At 39.7% G+C, this 18,005-nt stretch overlaps 1 protein-coding gene across 6 annotated transcripts in view; it reads right to left on the reverse strand.

The window, feature by feature from the left end:
• The window catches only part of LOC132149376 (protein sidekick-1-like), a 285,056-nt gene that overhangs the window by 151,071 nt on the left and 115,980 nt on the right, over window positions 1-18,005 (reverse strand). For all 6 annotated transcript variants that reach the window (XM_059558560.1, XM_059558559.1, XM_059558558.1 and 3 more), the window contains exons 2-3: window positions 6,822-6,981; window positions 2,187-2,293 (exon numbers count right to left, since the gene is read on the reverse strand). In XM_059558560.1, the coding sequence (XP_059414543.1) occupies window positions 2,187-2,293; window positions 6,822-6,981 (267 nt within the window). The remainder of the gene's footprint in view (window positions 1-2,186; window positions 2,294-6,821; window positions 6,982-18,005) is intronic.

The following is an 18,005-nucleotide window of genomic DNA, read 5'->3' on the forward strand; positions in this document are numbered from 1 at the left end:
CATCCCATTTTTTTCCTTAACTGTTTACTTTCACTTAACTGAACACAGCGCGTGAGTAAGCAGCTACTCTGTTCAGCTTTTCCGCGTCTTGTGTTTGGATGCTTTAATGTTTAATTCGACAAGCGGTAAAGCTTAAAAACACATGAAAAAGACAAGCTTTCGTGACGATGCGCAGCAGTGGCCCGTCAACTGTCCTGAGCATCTTTTTAGGCTGGCCTCAGTCGGTTATATAAAATATCAAGGAGAAAGTCATCATAGCTTGCTTAGTATAGACCCAGCTCCCAACCCAACTTTGAGAATAGATTAACGGCGATATTTTTTTTATCGCCCGATAAGAGTCTCACGTTAAAGCAGCACGTTAACGCAGATAGCGGCCCACCACTAATATATATATATATATATATATATATATATATATATATATATATATATATATATATATATATATATATACTCCTGAACAAAATCTTAAGACCAGGGGATGCATTGCAAGTTTTACACATTTCACACTAGTGGATCATAACCAGGTTGTAAGTGCTGCTTCAAAATGCCAAAAGAAGAAACAGGAGCAAGAGACAAAAAATTGAGTATAGACAATTTATTGAAAACTGCATTTAAACTCAAACAGGCTGTTCATCAGCTGATCAAAAGTTTAAGACCATGGCCATAAAAAGGTCAAATCTGTACAAAAATATGGCTTTCATGTCATTGTTCTTCAATCAGTCATACTGTCAAGATCTCCTGATGGCAAAGGCAAAAACGTTTTCTGTCATTGAACGTGGCAGGATTGTTGAGCTGCACAAGCAAGGCCTCTCACAACGCGCCATCGCTGCCGAGGTTGGACACAGTAAGACATTTCTTAAAAAATCCTGAGAGTTATGGGACAAAAAAATCAAGTGGTAAACCCAAAAAGATTTCACCTGCACTGAGCCGCAGGATCCGACGGGTTGTCCGTGAAGACACAGGTTGATCCTCGACCCAAATTAAGGCCCTTACTGATGCTGACTGCAGCCCAATAACCATAAGAAGTCATCTGCTAGAGAAGGGCTTCAAGAACAAAAAATGTCTTCAAAGGCCACGTCTCCTCCCACGACACAAACTTGCCCGTTTGGAATTTGCAAGGGAGCACCAAACGTGGGACACTGAAAGGTGGAAGAAAGTTTTATTCTCTGACGAGAAAAAAATTAACCTGGACGGTCCTGATGGCTTCCAACATTACTGGCATGACAAGGAGATCCCACCTGAGATGTTTTCTACGCGGCACAGTGGAGAAGGCTCCATCATGATCTGGGGTGCTTTTTCCTTCAATGGGAAAATGGAGCTTCAGGTTGTGCAGGGGCGTCAAACGGCGACTGGCTATGTGGATCTGTTGCAGCGGGCATCCCTCTTGACCGAGGGCCCCCGTCTGTGCGGTAATGACTTTCAACAGGACAACGCTGCAATTCACAACGCCCGCCTGACGAATGACTTCTTCCAGGAGAATAACGTTGCTCTTTTGGTCCATCCTGCGTGTTCCCCATATCTAAATCCCATTGAGAACATTTGGGGATGGATGGAAAGGGAAGTTTACAAAAACGGACGTCAGTTCCAGACCTTGGATGCCTTTTGTGAAGCCATCTTCACCACATGGAGCAACGTTCCCACCAGCCTCCTGGAAACAGTTGCATCAAGCATGCCGAAACGAGTGTTTAAAGTGATCAACAAGAACGATGGGGCTACTCAGTACTGAGTCCTTTTTTGACACTTTTCGTTCTGTTGTGCGTTTATTTTTGGGCTATGGTCTTAAATTTTTTATCAGCTGATGAACAGCCAGTTTGAGTTTAAATGCAGTTTTCAATAAATTGCCTACTCTCTATTTTTTTGTCTCTTGCTCCTGTTTCTTCTTTTGGCATTTTGAAGCAGCATTTACAACCCGGTTATGATCCACTAGTGCGAAATGTGTAAAGCTTGCAATGCATCCCCTGGTCTTAAGATTTTGTTCAGGAGTATATATATATATATATATATATATATATATATATATATATATATATATATATATATATAACTGTTATTTTAAATTGTAATAATACCAACCCCAAGTGTGTGTGTGTGTGTGTGTGTAAGTTGTCTGAAGTCATACAATATCATAGAACAGAAACAAAAACAAATTTAAAGCTCAGATCTGATCTACTACATCAACTCACATGCCACTTGTATCTCGGCTCTTCTCTGAAGCAGAGCGCCCATCCTGTTTCTCACCACACACTGATAAACACCCATATTGGAGCGCTGGAGAGAGGAGATGGTGTACCTAAGAGAGAGAAACAGAGTCAAAAACTTTAATTCATATCCCAAGATGATAAAAAAAGCAGGAAAAACAACAGTTCCCTGCTATTTGCCAACAAATTCAAGAATTTTTGTTTCAAATGTGTTCCTAGATAGAGAGGTTGGGTTTAAAAGGTTCACTATGGAATGATATTGCGGACATTATTCAAAAGGCATTGCAAATTGTATTTGCAATTGCGTTTTCAATTTGTGGACGCATAAAATGTGACATAATCCAAACGCAAATGCAAATCGCGCATTACCGTTTTCATTTTTTCGATTAAGTGAACGCACAGTGTCTGCCAAATTTAAAATGGAAATGCAAAGTCCGTTTGCAATTGTGTTTTCCATATCTTACGAGCTATGAGCCTGTCATATTTAAATAGCAATATTAATTACCACATTTGCCTTTTCACTCTCTCTGCACTGTGCATGTAAACTGCCAAAACTCAAATGGAATCGCAATACCTTTTGCATTTGAATTTCCAACATCTACATGGAAACCTGTCAATCAAGTGACAGGGGTGGGGCTATTTTATTGGGCGTGTTTGCATTGGGAAGTGACGATCGTACTAAAATGTACCATGTTTTTACTAGGGTAAATATGAGTTAACGATAGTGTTTATAATTAAGCCACAGTAGCCACAAATGTACAGTTGTCTGAGACGTTATAAAATGTTCTTTAATATCATGAACCATAAAATGTAGTCAGTGTTCTGCTATTGTTTATTTTCATAATAGATAAACACAGGCCACAAGTTAAGACGGTCACAGATCTGGTGCTGATTCAGTGTAGCTTGGTAGCTGAGTGGTTAGTGACTGTCATCTCTAACGGCATACCATCTTTTAGCGCGTGTTCGAAACCCGGGCCAACACAGACGTTCTTTATTTTTTTGTTTATCCTACTAACTTCAGCCGCTGATTTCGGACTTGCATCCTCAGTAGTTCAGACTTTGTGCATTCGACTCGGGAGTGTGATGTCTGCGAGGACGCAGGTCCGGTAATTCTGCAAACAGCAGCGTACTTGATAACATGTCAGCTCGCCTTGACTACTGCAATTTTCCTCACTGTATGATCGCCCGTTTGGCAGCTGAAGTTAGTAGGATAAACAAAAAAATAAAGAACGTCTGTGTTGGCATGGGTTTCGAACACGCGCTAAAAGACGGTATGCCATAAGAGATGACAGTCACTAACCACTCAGCTACCAAGCTACACTGAATCAGCACCAGATCTGTGACCATCTTAACGTGTGGCCTGTGTTTACCTATTATGAAAATAAACAATAGCAGAACACTGACTACATTTTATGGTTCATTATATTAAAGAACATTTCATAACGTCTCAGACAACTGTACATTTGTGGCTACTGTGGCTTAATTATAAACACTATCGTTAACTTATATTTACCCTAGTAAAAACATGGTACATTTTAGTACGATCTTCACTTCCCAATGCAAACACGCCCAATAAAATGGCCCCACCCCTGTCACTTGATTGACAGGTTTACGTGTAGACGTTGGAAATTCAAATGCAAAAGGTATTGCGATTCCATTTGAGTTTTGGCAGTTTACATGCACAGTGCAGAGAGAGTGAAAAGGCAAATGTGGTAATTAATATTGCTATTTAAATATGACAGGCTCATAGCTCGTAAGATATGGAAAACACAATTGCAAACGGACTTTGCATTTCCATTTTAAATTTGGCAGACACTTTGCGTTCACTTAATCGAAAATTAAAACGGTAATGCGCGATTTGCATTTGCGTTTGGATTATGTCACATTTTATGCGTCCACAAATTGAAAACGCAATTGCAAATACAATTTGCAATGCCTTTTGAATAATGTCCGCAATATCATTCCATAGTTCACCCTCACAGTCACGACTAACCTTTTTTACACCAGCTCGCACATTAGCCTGAACAGAGCGCATCAAAACGGCACACAGGAACTTCTCTCCATGCCCAGCTATGATGACGAATATCAGATTTCAGGCAAAAGGCCACTTCGAACAAAAGCAGAGGTGTCGATCGCTAGGGCATTAAAATTTGTTGGCATTTCCGAATACGGTGAATACATGACTAATGTGCTGTTGCTCACTACTTAGTCGAATCTGTTTACATCTCTGAAAATGCCATCCGGTGGGTTTTTGTGCATCTCAGTGGTGGTTTTCTTCCATCACAGGAACTCAATAGCAATACCGCGGCAGCTCTGAGCATGCTGTTTAGATGATGAAAGATAATAAGAAAAGCAATACCAATTAGAGCAAACCTGTTCTATAGATGGACAAAATGTAGAAACACTTGACACGGGAAAGCGCAAAGATGCGAAACACCTACTTTAGCATGAATACGACTCCTAAATGGAAGATAAATCAAACATCTAATGTAAAATTTGACATTAACTGTGAATCAGGTGTCGGCAGTGCACTTTAAGTAACGAATGAAAGCATTATTCGTCTCCAAAGAGAGCCGGGCAGCGCTGCAGACTCCTCTATTAAGACAGAAGGAACCCATAGGGCCAATTCTTCAGCAGCTTTAACACCACACACGTCTGAAGAAATGCTGAGTGCTACAGAGACAGTATGCTGATTAAAAAAGGTCAGGCTAAGAGGCCATCATTAGTGAGAAATTAAACATAATGCATGGAGAGACCTCAACTAGGAAATTATATCGTTGATTAAATGTACTACTGCATTAACTAAAGGAATCTTTCTTTCTAGAAAGAAAAAAAACTTAAAGGGACTGTAAGTAGGAATTACTCCCATCTAGTGGTGAAATTGTATTTTGCATTCAAACTAATTTTGCTCTCCAGCGCCTCGCTTTTTCAAATGCGCGTTGCATCTACGGTAGGCGATATGTACCAAAAAGCTTTGACAGGATGTCTTCTAATAGCACTTCGTTTTGGCGACGATGTTTTCTTCTCCTGTGGCGCGGCATATGTATGGTCCATAATAAGAATGCAATCCAGACTTTTAAACTTGCCGGTGAAGTTTCAAGCGCCTCTCACTGCTCTACACCTGCGTTTCTGGCTCTGACCGAAAACGCGTTGTGGAAACGCGTTGGCTTAGTACTTTTTGTCCCTCTCTGCTATTATAGTTTTGCAAGATGGCGGAACTACATGGAAGCCTCCGCCGACCTACCCGTCCCATGTATATAAAGATAATAAATTCTTCATTTACGAGGATTAGTTTAAACATTGGCATAGGTATTTGTACACCATTGAGGGCATATTTATGAATAAAAATATTGATTTTAGATAATAAAATACCTAAAAAGTTACTTATTGTCCCTTTAATTAAAAATAATTTGAATGCGCTTCAATTATAGTAGTTTCATTCTTGATTAAAGGCAAGTTCCACTTCCAAACATTAAAATACAGCTTCAACATACTTAACAGGAGCATGTATTTAAGAAGATTCATTTGAACATTCATACAGCTAAAATAATAGTCCCATTGCTAATAGGACAATGTAGACAAATATTGACATTAATTAATTAACTTATTTTTTCCCAGTTATGGGCTTTTTTTTCATCACATCAATCAGCAAACAATGGCACCTACTATCCAGTCAATTCCTGCTGGACAAAATCAAGTCCTGTCCTACACTTTTTTGTTTGATAAGACATTTCACTCGTATACATGTCACAATGGGGAAGAATATAAGGTCCCAATTTCAGTTACATCACACAATAAAATATTCCAATCACAAGTTATATTTACCTTGACTTGCATGATTTCACACTTTTGTTTACAGTAGACCATCACAATTAAAATTACTTTCATATTTTACAAGCAGGACAAAGGTAAAATAATAAAATCTACAGCATGCATTTGAAATTAAGTGGCATCAATAAATAAATGAAGGCCTGTTTAAAGTTTCCAAGCCAGTTTTAAAACAGAAATTCTAAATCTGTTTGTTCTGAGACAAATAATAGAGATGAAGAACAACCTTTGTACGGAAGAATTAAAAATGCTATAACAAAAGCACAAGCTTCATATTTTGAGAGGTTAAATTCTTCTAAACACCTTCTCCAACATACTTTTTGATGATTAGATTCTATGAAATTTAGGAAATTATATTCTTTTGTAATCTATAAATAGTTCTGAACATAACTTTCCCATTGGAAACATCTGAAACAGTTAACACTTATTTTTTTATAATAATAATAATAATAATAACAAAATCTTTAAATTCCAAACTGCTTTTATTAAAAACTACACATTATTTAAGTAATTAGAAAGATTCCTCAAATGGATCCATAAAAGATAACAGCAGAATAAGAATATTGTTCTAAGCGTTAATGGTCATGTTTTGAACGAATTTAATATACCTGCCACAGACAGTGAATAAATGTGCAGCTTGTACAGAAGAAAAGCTGCAGGCGGGATTAATATTAGACTTTTTGTCTCTCATATTAACCGTGAGCCTCTGCTGTTCTCTCTCATTGTAACCATGAGACAGTTCTGAACAGGACCTCATCTCCAGAAAGCCTTAAGATGAAAGTAGGCACTCACTTGTAGTCGGGGGAAAAGGCTGTGATGTCTGTGTTGTTGAGCATCCATTTGAACTCCAGAGGCCAGCTGCCCTCCGCCAGGCAGGTCATGACCAGACGGTTCCCTTCTAGGTGGATCTCTGGAGGTCCCGGTTCCGTTTTGAAGTAGGGGGCCACATCGCCTGCAGGCAGACATGAAAGAGGCAGTTATTAAAGGTGCCAGTTCGCCGTAATGCTTCCCTGACCCGGCGCAGGCACAAAGTCATGTACCATCAAAGATGAAGTCAATATGCAAGAACATTACTGGTTCCTAAATTTGCATCAACCAGCAGCATCAACTTCACAGAAATCCACATTGATAGATATGCATATTTATGGCGATTCCTCTGTGTGAGCAAACAAACAGAAGCAATCACACAAAGGTTATCGCAACGTGTTACTACAAAGGTGGAGAAATCTTTCATGACACCTCATAGTGCCGGAGAACCAAAGATAGTCAGTGGCAAACCTTTTAAATCCTCCATCTGTGGATTTCGCCACACTTCACAAGAGCAAGGCTCCGAGTTTTGATTTGAAAAAATAAAACAAGACGACTTTGAGGCAGGACACCTGAGTGCAGTGAATCTGACTTCTGTCAGCGGCATTGCTGTGTTTCCCCTAAAGCTCAGACAAATCAATTGTGCCATGCAATGGCTCTTTTAAACAGTGTATAAACCATTTCAAATACAGTATGTACTGTAAGCGAGAGAAGTGTGTCTCAGCCGATGTGCACTTGCTGCAAAACAACATTTTCTGTATCATTTTGACAGCAATATCATCTAAACATCAGGAAGATTTACTCAAGAAATAGAATATATAATGCTTTGTTTTATTGAAGACATTTCTGTTTTATTGAAGTATATTTTTCTATCCCCAGTGGCAAGATGCTTTCTAATTTTAGGCATAAACCTAACTAAATATACAGTAGATAGATTTATGCACACAACATATAAGCAATATTTGTCAAAGCACTAAGAAATAAAAACTTAATACAAGAGATGTTTTTTGAACACAAGTGCTATTATGTTATGCCAGTAAATGTATCCAGTTTTAGGGATGTTTAGGAGTAAACAAGATACAGATACTGATTAAGAAAGCAACGTTTTGCAGTTCTGAGAGATATAATGAGACTTTTTTTAACCTACGCCTCTACAGATTCCTGTACTGGATGTAGTAATTAATGCAAATTAATTTGTTAAAGAAAAAACATCCAAATGCAAGTTGGTTAAATTGACTCGTTTGGATTTATATATCTACATCCAAACACGTTAAGCTTGTGTACAGGCTCTTTATTTGCCGTTTCTGTTAAATGTGCAAAATGTCAAGGCGTCACAAACCTGCTGTATAGCACATGGTGGAGAATGTAGACAGATGCAGTGGAGCTACTGTGAAGCATATCAATGAGGCCTGTATAAATGGAATGAAAGGAGTGAAATGAGGAGATGGAATCCAAAGGCCAGTGAGACTCCAGGTGACAGCTGTGAGATATATTGTCCTTGAGGACAGAGCGATTGAGAAATATCTGTCAGTGACCAGTGTGGGCGAGGAAAGATGGGCATTACTTTATGGGCATTTTATAGGTTTACCATAGTCGTCTTTCCAGAATGGAGGACTCAAAATGCAAGGACCATACATGGAAGCAGATTTCCTCTGTTTTTCATCACTATGATAAAAATTTATGAAAGGACCTGCTGCCAATCACGTTCCATCCTGGAGCTCCTTCTCCAGGGAGTTGAGACCCTTTAGCTCATGAGTATTCAATTCAACTTCTGCAAGGTCCAGCCTCAGAATTTCTCTACTAGCAAAGTTTAGAACAATCTGAGACTTGATTGCATTTAACCAATTCTTAGGAAACAGTAAACCCCAGAGTGTTTTCCATAAAGACATGAGGAGGTCTGATTCTCACATGCGACACACAAATGTACACCAGACTCCCTTCAAGAGTTCAAAAACAGAACCCTGCTTGTGTTGTTCTATCCCACTGCAAAGATCGAAGGACATGCCACTCTTATTTTATTCCTCCAGCACCGACATAAAAACTGTAAAATGTTAGTAGCCTTATGGTTGGCTGTAAATATAAAAAAGCAATAAGAGTAGCAAGGAAACAGTGTACCCAAGTTTAATCATCTTCACTGTTGTGAGGAACACATTGTTAGAAAGTTTCCAGCCGTTAGTATCAATCCATTTTTCATCGGACGTGTTTCACCTACTGTACTTAGCTAGAAGCTCTTCTCCGACAGCTTGATTCAGTTCTCTCTCATTGTGTTTTTTATTCTTATTTGATGCTGTGAATACGAGAGAGGAAATGCATTTTTAATTAGGGACGCACCAATCCGATACTCAGTATTGGTATCAGTTCTGATACTGCCATTTCAGACAATCAGACGAAGACCGATCCAGACATGTTCATTGATCTCTTGAACACAATGGCCAATCAGAGGTGTTATTAATTAACAAACAATGTATGTTAGAAATTCATTATGTATTGTAGACAACTTTATTGATTTTAAAAGAAAGTTGTGAGATGAGTGACAGCTTTTTAGTGATTGTAAAGTGAGTGGTCTTTCACACTTGAGGCAAAATAGGTATAATCCATTGAATAAAAGTATTGTTTTTCCTGCTGCTAAGAGGGTAGAAATTTTGGAAGTGAACTCATATAAATGCTCAATTCACTCAAAGCTGTTATTGAAATATATACATAAATATGGCATGACTTGTAGAATTTGACCGCCTTTAAATCACAACTTTTAGTATTTGACCCCTTTAAATCAATCATTTGAGCGATTACGCCTCAGGATCAAAACATTTATGTTTTAAACACAATTTGCACTCACATTTCTTCAGCAAGCATGTGAGGGGAATATCAGCAGTGTACACAAGGAAAATCTGTCACTGACAAAAGTACACATGCATCATGATGGGCTATCTTATGTTTGCAACTAACATTGTCCATCTTGATGAAAAAGGCCAAAAAGGATCTTGATTGTGTTAGCATCAGGGCCATAGGTATTCCCAGTGAAATATCCAGAGAATAATACACAATGACTGTGCGTCGCTCTTGAGACGTGCTCTGTTTGATTTGCTGTGGGAATGGCTGTCCTTCTGAATACCAACACGTTCTACAAATTCTCATTCAGATAGGATCAAATCAAGCAGACAAAAAATAGGAAGCGGAGGAAAAGAAACAAGTACAACTGCACCAAATCAGCTCTTCACCTCACGGTAAGGAATTGAAAACATCCTCTTCTGCTCATCATTGTCATAATGATACGCCATACGCAAACATCCCTCCATCATATTCAAAATGAACATTATTAATGAGCGTAATAATGGTATATCAGATAGATGCAGGATTTTGATGTAGTTTCAGACAGTCAAAGCCTCTTTAAGCACGCTACATCTCGATAAAGACCCTTCCCATCTGCTACGGGTCCCTGGGCGGCTCAAGCAGATGCCTGTTAGACAGGTAGTGTGTGGGCGTCTCTTCCCGTCTACTCCACCTATCCTATTTTGCCAGGTGTGCTAAATGGAGCCTTCACTTTCCATTTGTCGTTGCATGAAGCTGGAGTGGCAGTGTGGGGCTCATCAGCATTCTGCCTCTCCAATAGACCGTACTACTGTAAGACATCTTCAGGAATGCATAAGCAGAGACCAAGAAGGAAATTCAATTTGTTGGGATTATTATCAAAGATGAAATGCTCCGACAGCAGACAGCTTGGCTAAAAGTGGATGTAACGGGCTTCCTCCAGGGGTGATGGGCTACATTGATGAAACCGGCCCTTGCTTTTCATTAGCTTCTTCTGCTTTCCTAACTTTTCCTAACAGGAATGCAAACTTGTATTCATAAGACGCTACGGGAAAAGTCTCTTTTCACGAAATACTGAAGCAAAAAATTATCCTTAATTTTGAATTTTTGTAAAGCGCATTTGCAGCAGTACACAGCCATAGGCAAGACGGCTCGCTCGCTCATTGGCTGCTCTGCGGCAAGTGCACAGCCTATCGAGCGCAGACTGATGCCATATCAGACCAATAAGGGAGTTTCGCGCCCTTCACGCCACTTCCCGCCGAAACGGGTGTGGCCCAACGTTATAAAAGGAGCTCGAAAAGGCTGACTCACCTGGTTTTTCATCTCTTCAGCGAAGCTCACGCATCGTTGGATCACGAAGGAAGCAAGCGCCGTCTGATAAGCATCTCAGCGGGACGAGCCACTTCTGAAGCTGCTGGCCTTCGCCACCTTCCACTGCCGTTCCTGCTGCGCTCTCCGGCGCACATATACTTTCAATTCTGGTATATCCAACGGTTCTTTATGCGTGTGTGTGTGTTCGCCCTGCGACACACACTCGTAAAAGAGCTTGCGTCTTTTTTAAGATGCCTTCCTGCGGCTCGTCAGAGCCCCACTCAGCGAGGGAGACCGGTACATCATCTGTGTCTCCTGCCTGGGTGAAGATCATGCAGCGCTCGCGCTCGCTGACGGCGGATGCCCTCACTGCGAGCTGTTGCCATGGTGACTCTTAGGACTCGCTTGGCCTTTTTCTCTGGGCCTGCATTCTCCGCTGCGCTGAGGCGCCGTAAAAGCGTCGCTTCCAGAAGGCCGAGGATCTCGCGCCTTCTGCTCAGAAGCCCAGCAAACGAGCTGACATCGAGAAGGAGCCAAGGCGAGTGCTCACGCTGGCCGCGACGAGTCTCGGCCTCGAGTGGTCTGCACCGGCGCCCCTCCTCTCGTTCCCGGCTGGATGGTAGTTTCCTTTCGGATGAGCGTACTTCTCAAAGCCCGCCTCATTTCTTCCTGAGCTTCACGAAGAGGTGGCAAACGCTTGGAACGCTCCATATTCAGCTCGAACTCGTTCGTCTGTCTCGCTAGCATTCTCCACACTGGATGATGCTAAAAACAGGAACTACCAGTCACTTCCGCCGGTGGAACAGGCGATAGCGATGCACCTTTGTCCGCCCTCTGCTGGACGGCGGACGAAAGCGGTGTTGCCATCCAAGGCCTGCTGCATGACGTCACCTCTGCTCGCGCGAATCTTTTCTTCTGCTGAGCAGGCTGCGTCTGCACCACACACGATAGCTGCTTCATCGAAGCGCCGGTGTACGAGTTCCGCTGTGGCAGAGCTCCGCTGTGGCTGAGCTCTCACCCAAGCACGCCGCTGTTTCAGTTCCAGGGATTGTGACTGTTTCAGCGTCTTTTGCAATGCGCAAGCCTGTACGGTTGCCCGCTTGCCTGCACACAAAAACCGTTATCACGGCTACCCAGATATTTCTCGAAAGAGGTGTAATTTCTGGTGTCCCGGCCACGGCCGATGGTGCTATAAATGTAGTGACGATGCCCACTGCTCAGTGCCCATCTCCACATATAAGCACAGCCCGTCACACAGGGCTCGCGCCCATAAAAGCACAGATCACTACAGATCACTAAAAGGTCAAACAAAAAAAAAAAAATTTAGCTGGAGTGTGTGTACATGGTCTTAATGTATTTCTTTGTTTCTTCAACAGGACTAAAATTTTAGCCAATAATTAGGGTGACCATATGCGCTGTTCATACGGGACACGTCCCAGCCAGGATTTTAATATTGCCTAAAATATCCAGGTTTTGGCTATTTGCACTGTGCAGGTTGATCGTTGTGTAACATTCATGAGAGCTATAAAGAGCAGAGCAGACGGCTCCTTATGCTTTCGAATCGCTTTCATGTGTTTGTTCGTTCGTTTGACTTGAAGCATTGTGGCACACTTTGTAGTTTTTTTGGATTTGTGTGCAGCGACGCTTCAAGTCAATCGAACGAACAAGCACGTGCGCATATTTGCATCGCTTTGATCGTTCCTTCTAGATCTCACCTTCTCACACAAAGCCCCACGATTGGTCGATTATGTACAATACCTGCATGTTATTGGTCAAACTGCTCTGGATGTTTTAGGCATTATTAAAATCCTGTCCAGGACGTGTCCCGTATGAACGTATTGATGTATGGCCACCCTACCAATAATTATTTTCATTTTATGGCCAATAACCAATAAATGGCCACTATTAAAAATAAACAGCATTTTGTTTAAAATAAAATAATAACACCAAAAACTAAAATCAATATTTTTTTTTGATGTAAAATCAATTCATATTTCATACATTGCATTAATGTTGAAATACCTAAATTCACTTAAGCATAACAATTTTACAATGTATGGTATGAAATATGGGTAAAATATAAAATTTAACTGGTGATAGTATTGCCTATTGAAATTTCAGTATTGTCACAAAATACACAACTACCTCAAATATCCTACCAGCCACGAAAACCAAGACTAAAACCAACTTTGCATTCCTTAACAAATCAAGGACCCTCTGCAATCATTTGTAACATCATATAAGGAGCTAAAAGCCTCCCGATGCTGGTTACTTCTTCACTCCATGGGAAATACGGGCCTGCCTTCTGACTCTTAACTCAATTACCTTTAAAAGGGCTCCTGGGAGCACTAGCCTGCTTTTTATCTGTCAGTCTGTCTGGGGGAGTAAAGCCCACACACTGACAATCAGAGTGGGCAAAACTAGCTCATTACCATCTATTTGATGAGCTGACTGTGAATCAAAGCGCTAGCCAGGGCTTTGAACCTGAGAGCACAGCGCTTGACAAGATATGATGCATCAACACATGAAGAAACATGCATGTGAAGTTAGCGAACAGTCAACCACATACTGGCGCACAAGGCATCAAACTAAATTTCAACCCAAATCAGGGGTACATTATTTGAATAAGTGGTGTTTACTAGGGAAAGTGTCATTACTATTGCTCAAACTTGAAAAGAACATGCAACCATACAACAATGTGCTAAAATAACTCAAATCACTTCTATCAACACCTCAAATCACTTCTATCAACACCTCAAACCAACATTCTATCAACCACCAAAAACACCCAAGCAACGATACAACAACTTGCTAAAACCAACTAAAAATAGTGACCATCTAGCAACACTTTAGCAATCCCAGCAGCTATATAGTAGGATGCTTAAAGGATCCATTAACTGCCTTTTAATTATTTTGTACAGCTCTCATAGGTCCACTTATAATGTTCTAAAACAATTTACATCATAAAATTTATTTTGAATAGGCCATTTTCTTTCCTGTTTTGCCCCCCCCACCCCCACCCCCTCCCCCTCATCAGAACAAAAGACGTGGCAGATTGTAAACTCGGAAGAAAACGCCCACTGTATGATTGGCAGAACAAAACAGTTGTAAAACTGATTCGTTGGCGAACCGGATATCACAAACTGCTTTGTTTTGAACTCTCTCTCACAACAGACACGGAAGAGAAGACAATGCTGAATAAAGTCATAGTTTTTGCTATTTTTGGACCAAAATGTATTTTCGATGCTTCAAAAAATTCTAACTGACCCTCTGATGTCACATGGACTACTTTGATGATGTTTTTCTTACCTTTCTGGACATGGACAGTATACCGTACACACAGTTCCAATGGAGGGTCTGAGAGCTCTCGGACTAAATCTAAAATATCTTAAACTGTGTTCCAAAGATAAACGGAGGTCTTACAGGTTTGGAACAACATGAGGGTAAGTTATAAATGACATAATTTTGCTATTTGGGTGAACTAACCCTTTAAAATCACTGAGAAGACTTTAGGGAATATTGAAAAGATTATACTAAAAACAGATTTTTCCTTTTCATTTCTGAAAAGTTTTGTGTACAGACAACAATATTGTCCAAAAAAAAACATTCACCCTAGTATCAGTACAGCATATATCTATTTTTCTAAAAAACACTAAAGAATACCTTATTAACGCCCTAACAACCAACCACAACACCCTAGCAACCATACAGAAATGTGCTAAAAACACTTAAAACAATTAACATTGTCAAGCTTCATATATCCTTCAGAATTTCATCAGCAAGCAAATGTATTTTTCAATTATTAGAAAATGTTTTTAATTATTTCTAATGGAATAATGGTTACACAGTATCTGTGAGGTTTAGTTCCATCTTTGTGTGAATTGACTGTTAAATTAACAATTATTGCTCCTGATATGATAAACGAAAGGATGATTCTCTTTAAGAATACCAATTAAAGTTTTAATCTAAAAATCAGTGCAGTCAGCTTCGTTCTGCATGTAGAGTGAAAGTTAAAAACTCTTCTTGGCCGGATGGCACAGGATGATCATTCCTCTGCCTGACACTGTCTGACAGGCCAGACAGGGAGCAATCAACCCTGTCTACACATCACTGTGGAGACTAACACTCAGACTCCAACACAGATGGAAAGAGAGAAACACTGAGATTCACCCTCAATACTCACTCTGGGACATGAAGCATCTCGTTCACAAGAGGAACCAAGTTCATCTACTCTGAGTGAGTTTAATCAGATTTAATACAGTATAATACTATAATACAGGCCATGCAAAACAGTTCCTCAATTAGTAAATTATAAAAAGAGAAAAAAGAAAGTAACTGTTAAAGAATTGTTTTTGTTTTTTTATACCTGCCTTAAAAGGAACAGTTCACCTAAAAATTACTAATTCTCATGTCGTTCCAAACCTGTAAGACTTTTGTTCATATTCGATATATTCGATATATATTCGATATATAGTTATAAAAACGAATGTGTCAAACTACAGAAAATTTGGTCTGGGGAGAAATTTGATAATGAATAATGAATACACATAGAAATCTCAAACTTTTGTTTGCAGATATTGCAAATTTTAGCACAGTTTGAGACACTGAGATGTCTTTTAAAGAGAAAAACATAAGATTACCAAATTTTTCCCTCAGAAGGAAAATCAGAGAACCAGGAGACTTGCACAAACATTTGCTCTCCATTCTCATTGCTGTCTATGAGAAACAGTTAATTCTTTGTTATGCTGATGAGTGGAAGACTAAGAAAGAATAAAACAGGCAACAGTCCAACAGTATCTTTCAAAAGACCATGGACCTCAAAAAAAAGTATAGCTTTTCAACAATTTGTAAGAACTTCAAGAGCAATCCTAGCTATTGCTAATGCGGTTCACTCTTAATATTATTATTTCCACTTGGTCACTGAATGTAGGATTTAAACATATGTCGCCACAACCGTCTCTCGAGACATAAACAAACTCATAAAGGATCCAGCAGAAGAGACTTCAAATGGAGGGTAATCACTCACAACAACAATCACTGGAATGCATGAAGCTACCGTGATAATCAAAACAGCCATCTGCCTCGGTGTCTATCATCCACATAAACAACTAAAAAATCATCAGCGTTCGAACATTCAGACTTTAAAAATGCAGCACACCTTCCCCCGTCATAGAGTGAGATCTCAAGACCCATAATATCACTCAATCTTCCATAACACTGAGGTCCAGCTTGGACTCGGTTATCTCTAAGATGCTGTGGCTTTCTCACACAACTCTTCAAAACCAACTAGTCTGTCCTACAGCTTATGGAATAAGGTTATCTGCTAAATACACAACAAACCATGTACATTTCCACTCCCAGCACTTAAAAGTACTGCAACTGTTCCGGTAAATCTTGAAGTATTAATCACACAGGAAGTGTATGTGATTTAACAGCATATTACAGAAGTGAAAAAAAAAAAAACACGTTTTAAGATGTTCAATTAGTATAATAAACATCTAAAGCACAAATATCCCCTGTGAGACAAGGTAAATATACCTTTGCACAGCTATTGAGTCACTAAACATGGCATGCAACCCAATATCAGTCTGTCAAATCACTACAAAGGAATTTAATGCCATCCACCTCACTGGACTATTAAAACCCAGAAATATTGGTATGGGATCTTGTTTTGGTGGCCTTTTGTTCTGGGTATAGTTTATTTTGAAGGTTGGTTTCTTTGTTCAAGGCATGTGTTTGTTCAGTGTCCCTCATTGATTGTTTCCAGGTGTGTGTCATTAATTATTCTCATTAAGTCATGTGTATATATTTCCTTATGTTTGCCTTGTTCTGTTTGTTTAGTCCTTGGGTTCTCAGGCTTTAGGGCTCACGTTGATGTATTTGGTGTCCTCAGGCTAAACCTGCACTGCATTCTCTACTGCTGTAGCTGAGTGTTACATTACAGAGGGATGATAACAGTGCCAGGTCCATCTGCTGGATAAAGGTAAACCACTGACTTACCTGGCAACTCGCATGGAAGGAAAACACTGAACCAAGAAACCAATCTTCACGATAAAAGATATGGCAAACAAAAAAACACATGAACAAACACTACCACAATGTGAAGACATTAACAATGTTACACATTATTTCTATTTCAAATATAGCTGCTCTTTTTAACTTTCTATTCATCAAAAATTATGAAAAAAAAAACAGAAGCAGCACAACCATTTTCATCACTGATAATATAAAATATTTCTATTCCACATCAGATTAGCATATTAGAATGATTTCTGAAGGATCATGTGACTCGTTCAGCTTTACCATGAAAGTAATTAAATGTTCAAATATTTTAAAATGGAAACCATTATTTTACTGTAAATCTTACTGATCCCAAACATTTTAATTTTTTAATAATTAACATTAAGCCACCAAAAAAATAAAATAAATAAATATAAGGAACAAAATCATACGGTCACATTTTTGTGAGGCAGTTTCACTGAGAAACTCATATGCTATATATATATATATATATAATTTTTTTTTTTTTTACAATGCAAAATATCCATGACTGGTACATAATCATATAAATCGTATCAGTTCCCTCACTTCTGGCAAAAAGTTAATTTTGGACCTTGAGATGTGGGCACCTTTAAAACCCGGCCACTGTGTTGCCACATAACAGCACTATGTTGCTGTAGAAACGCAGCATGAATACCAGTTGGGTAACCTCTCATCAGATGCTGCTGTGAGCCTCCCACATGTTTCAAGCTCACAGAAGCCTTCTGGATCAACGCCAAATATCCATAACTAAATAACATTCAACTTCAGTGTCTGTAAGCGAAGTGGCACTCTGCAGGATCAGGAAAGTAATGGCTTCAATGAAGCTTCCGAGTGCAGAGGCGTCCTCATACGCTGTGATTGATAGGAGCTTAATTCAGTTGTACTGGCCTCTAATGATTCCTTTAAAGAATGAGATGGGCTAGGACAGCCCTGAAAAGTGATGGAGGCTCTTGTGAGGCGTTCCCGAGTAATGAATGTGCCCATTAAGCAGTGTAACCAATGGCCATG

Source organism: Carassius carassius, chromosome 9 (assembly GCF_963082965.1).
Source record: "Carassius carassius chromosome 9, fCarCar2.1, whole genome shotgun sequence".
Lineage (NCBI taxonomy): Eukaryota > Metazoa > Chordata > Actinopteri > Cypriniformes > Cyprinidae > Carassius > Carassius carassius.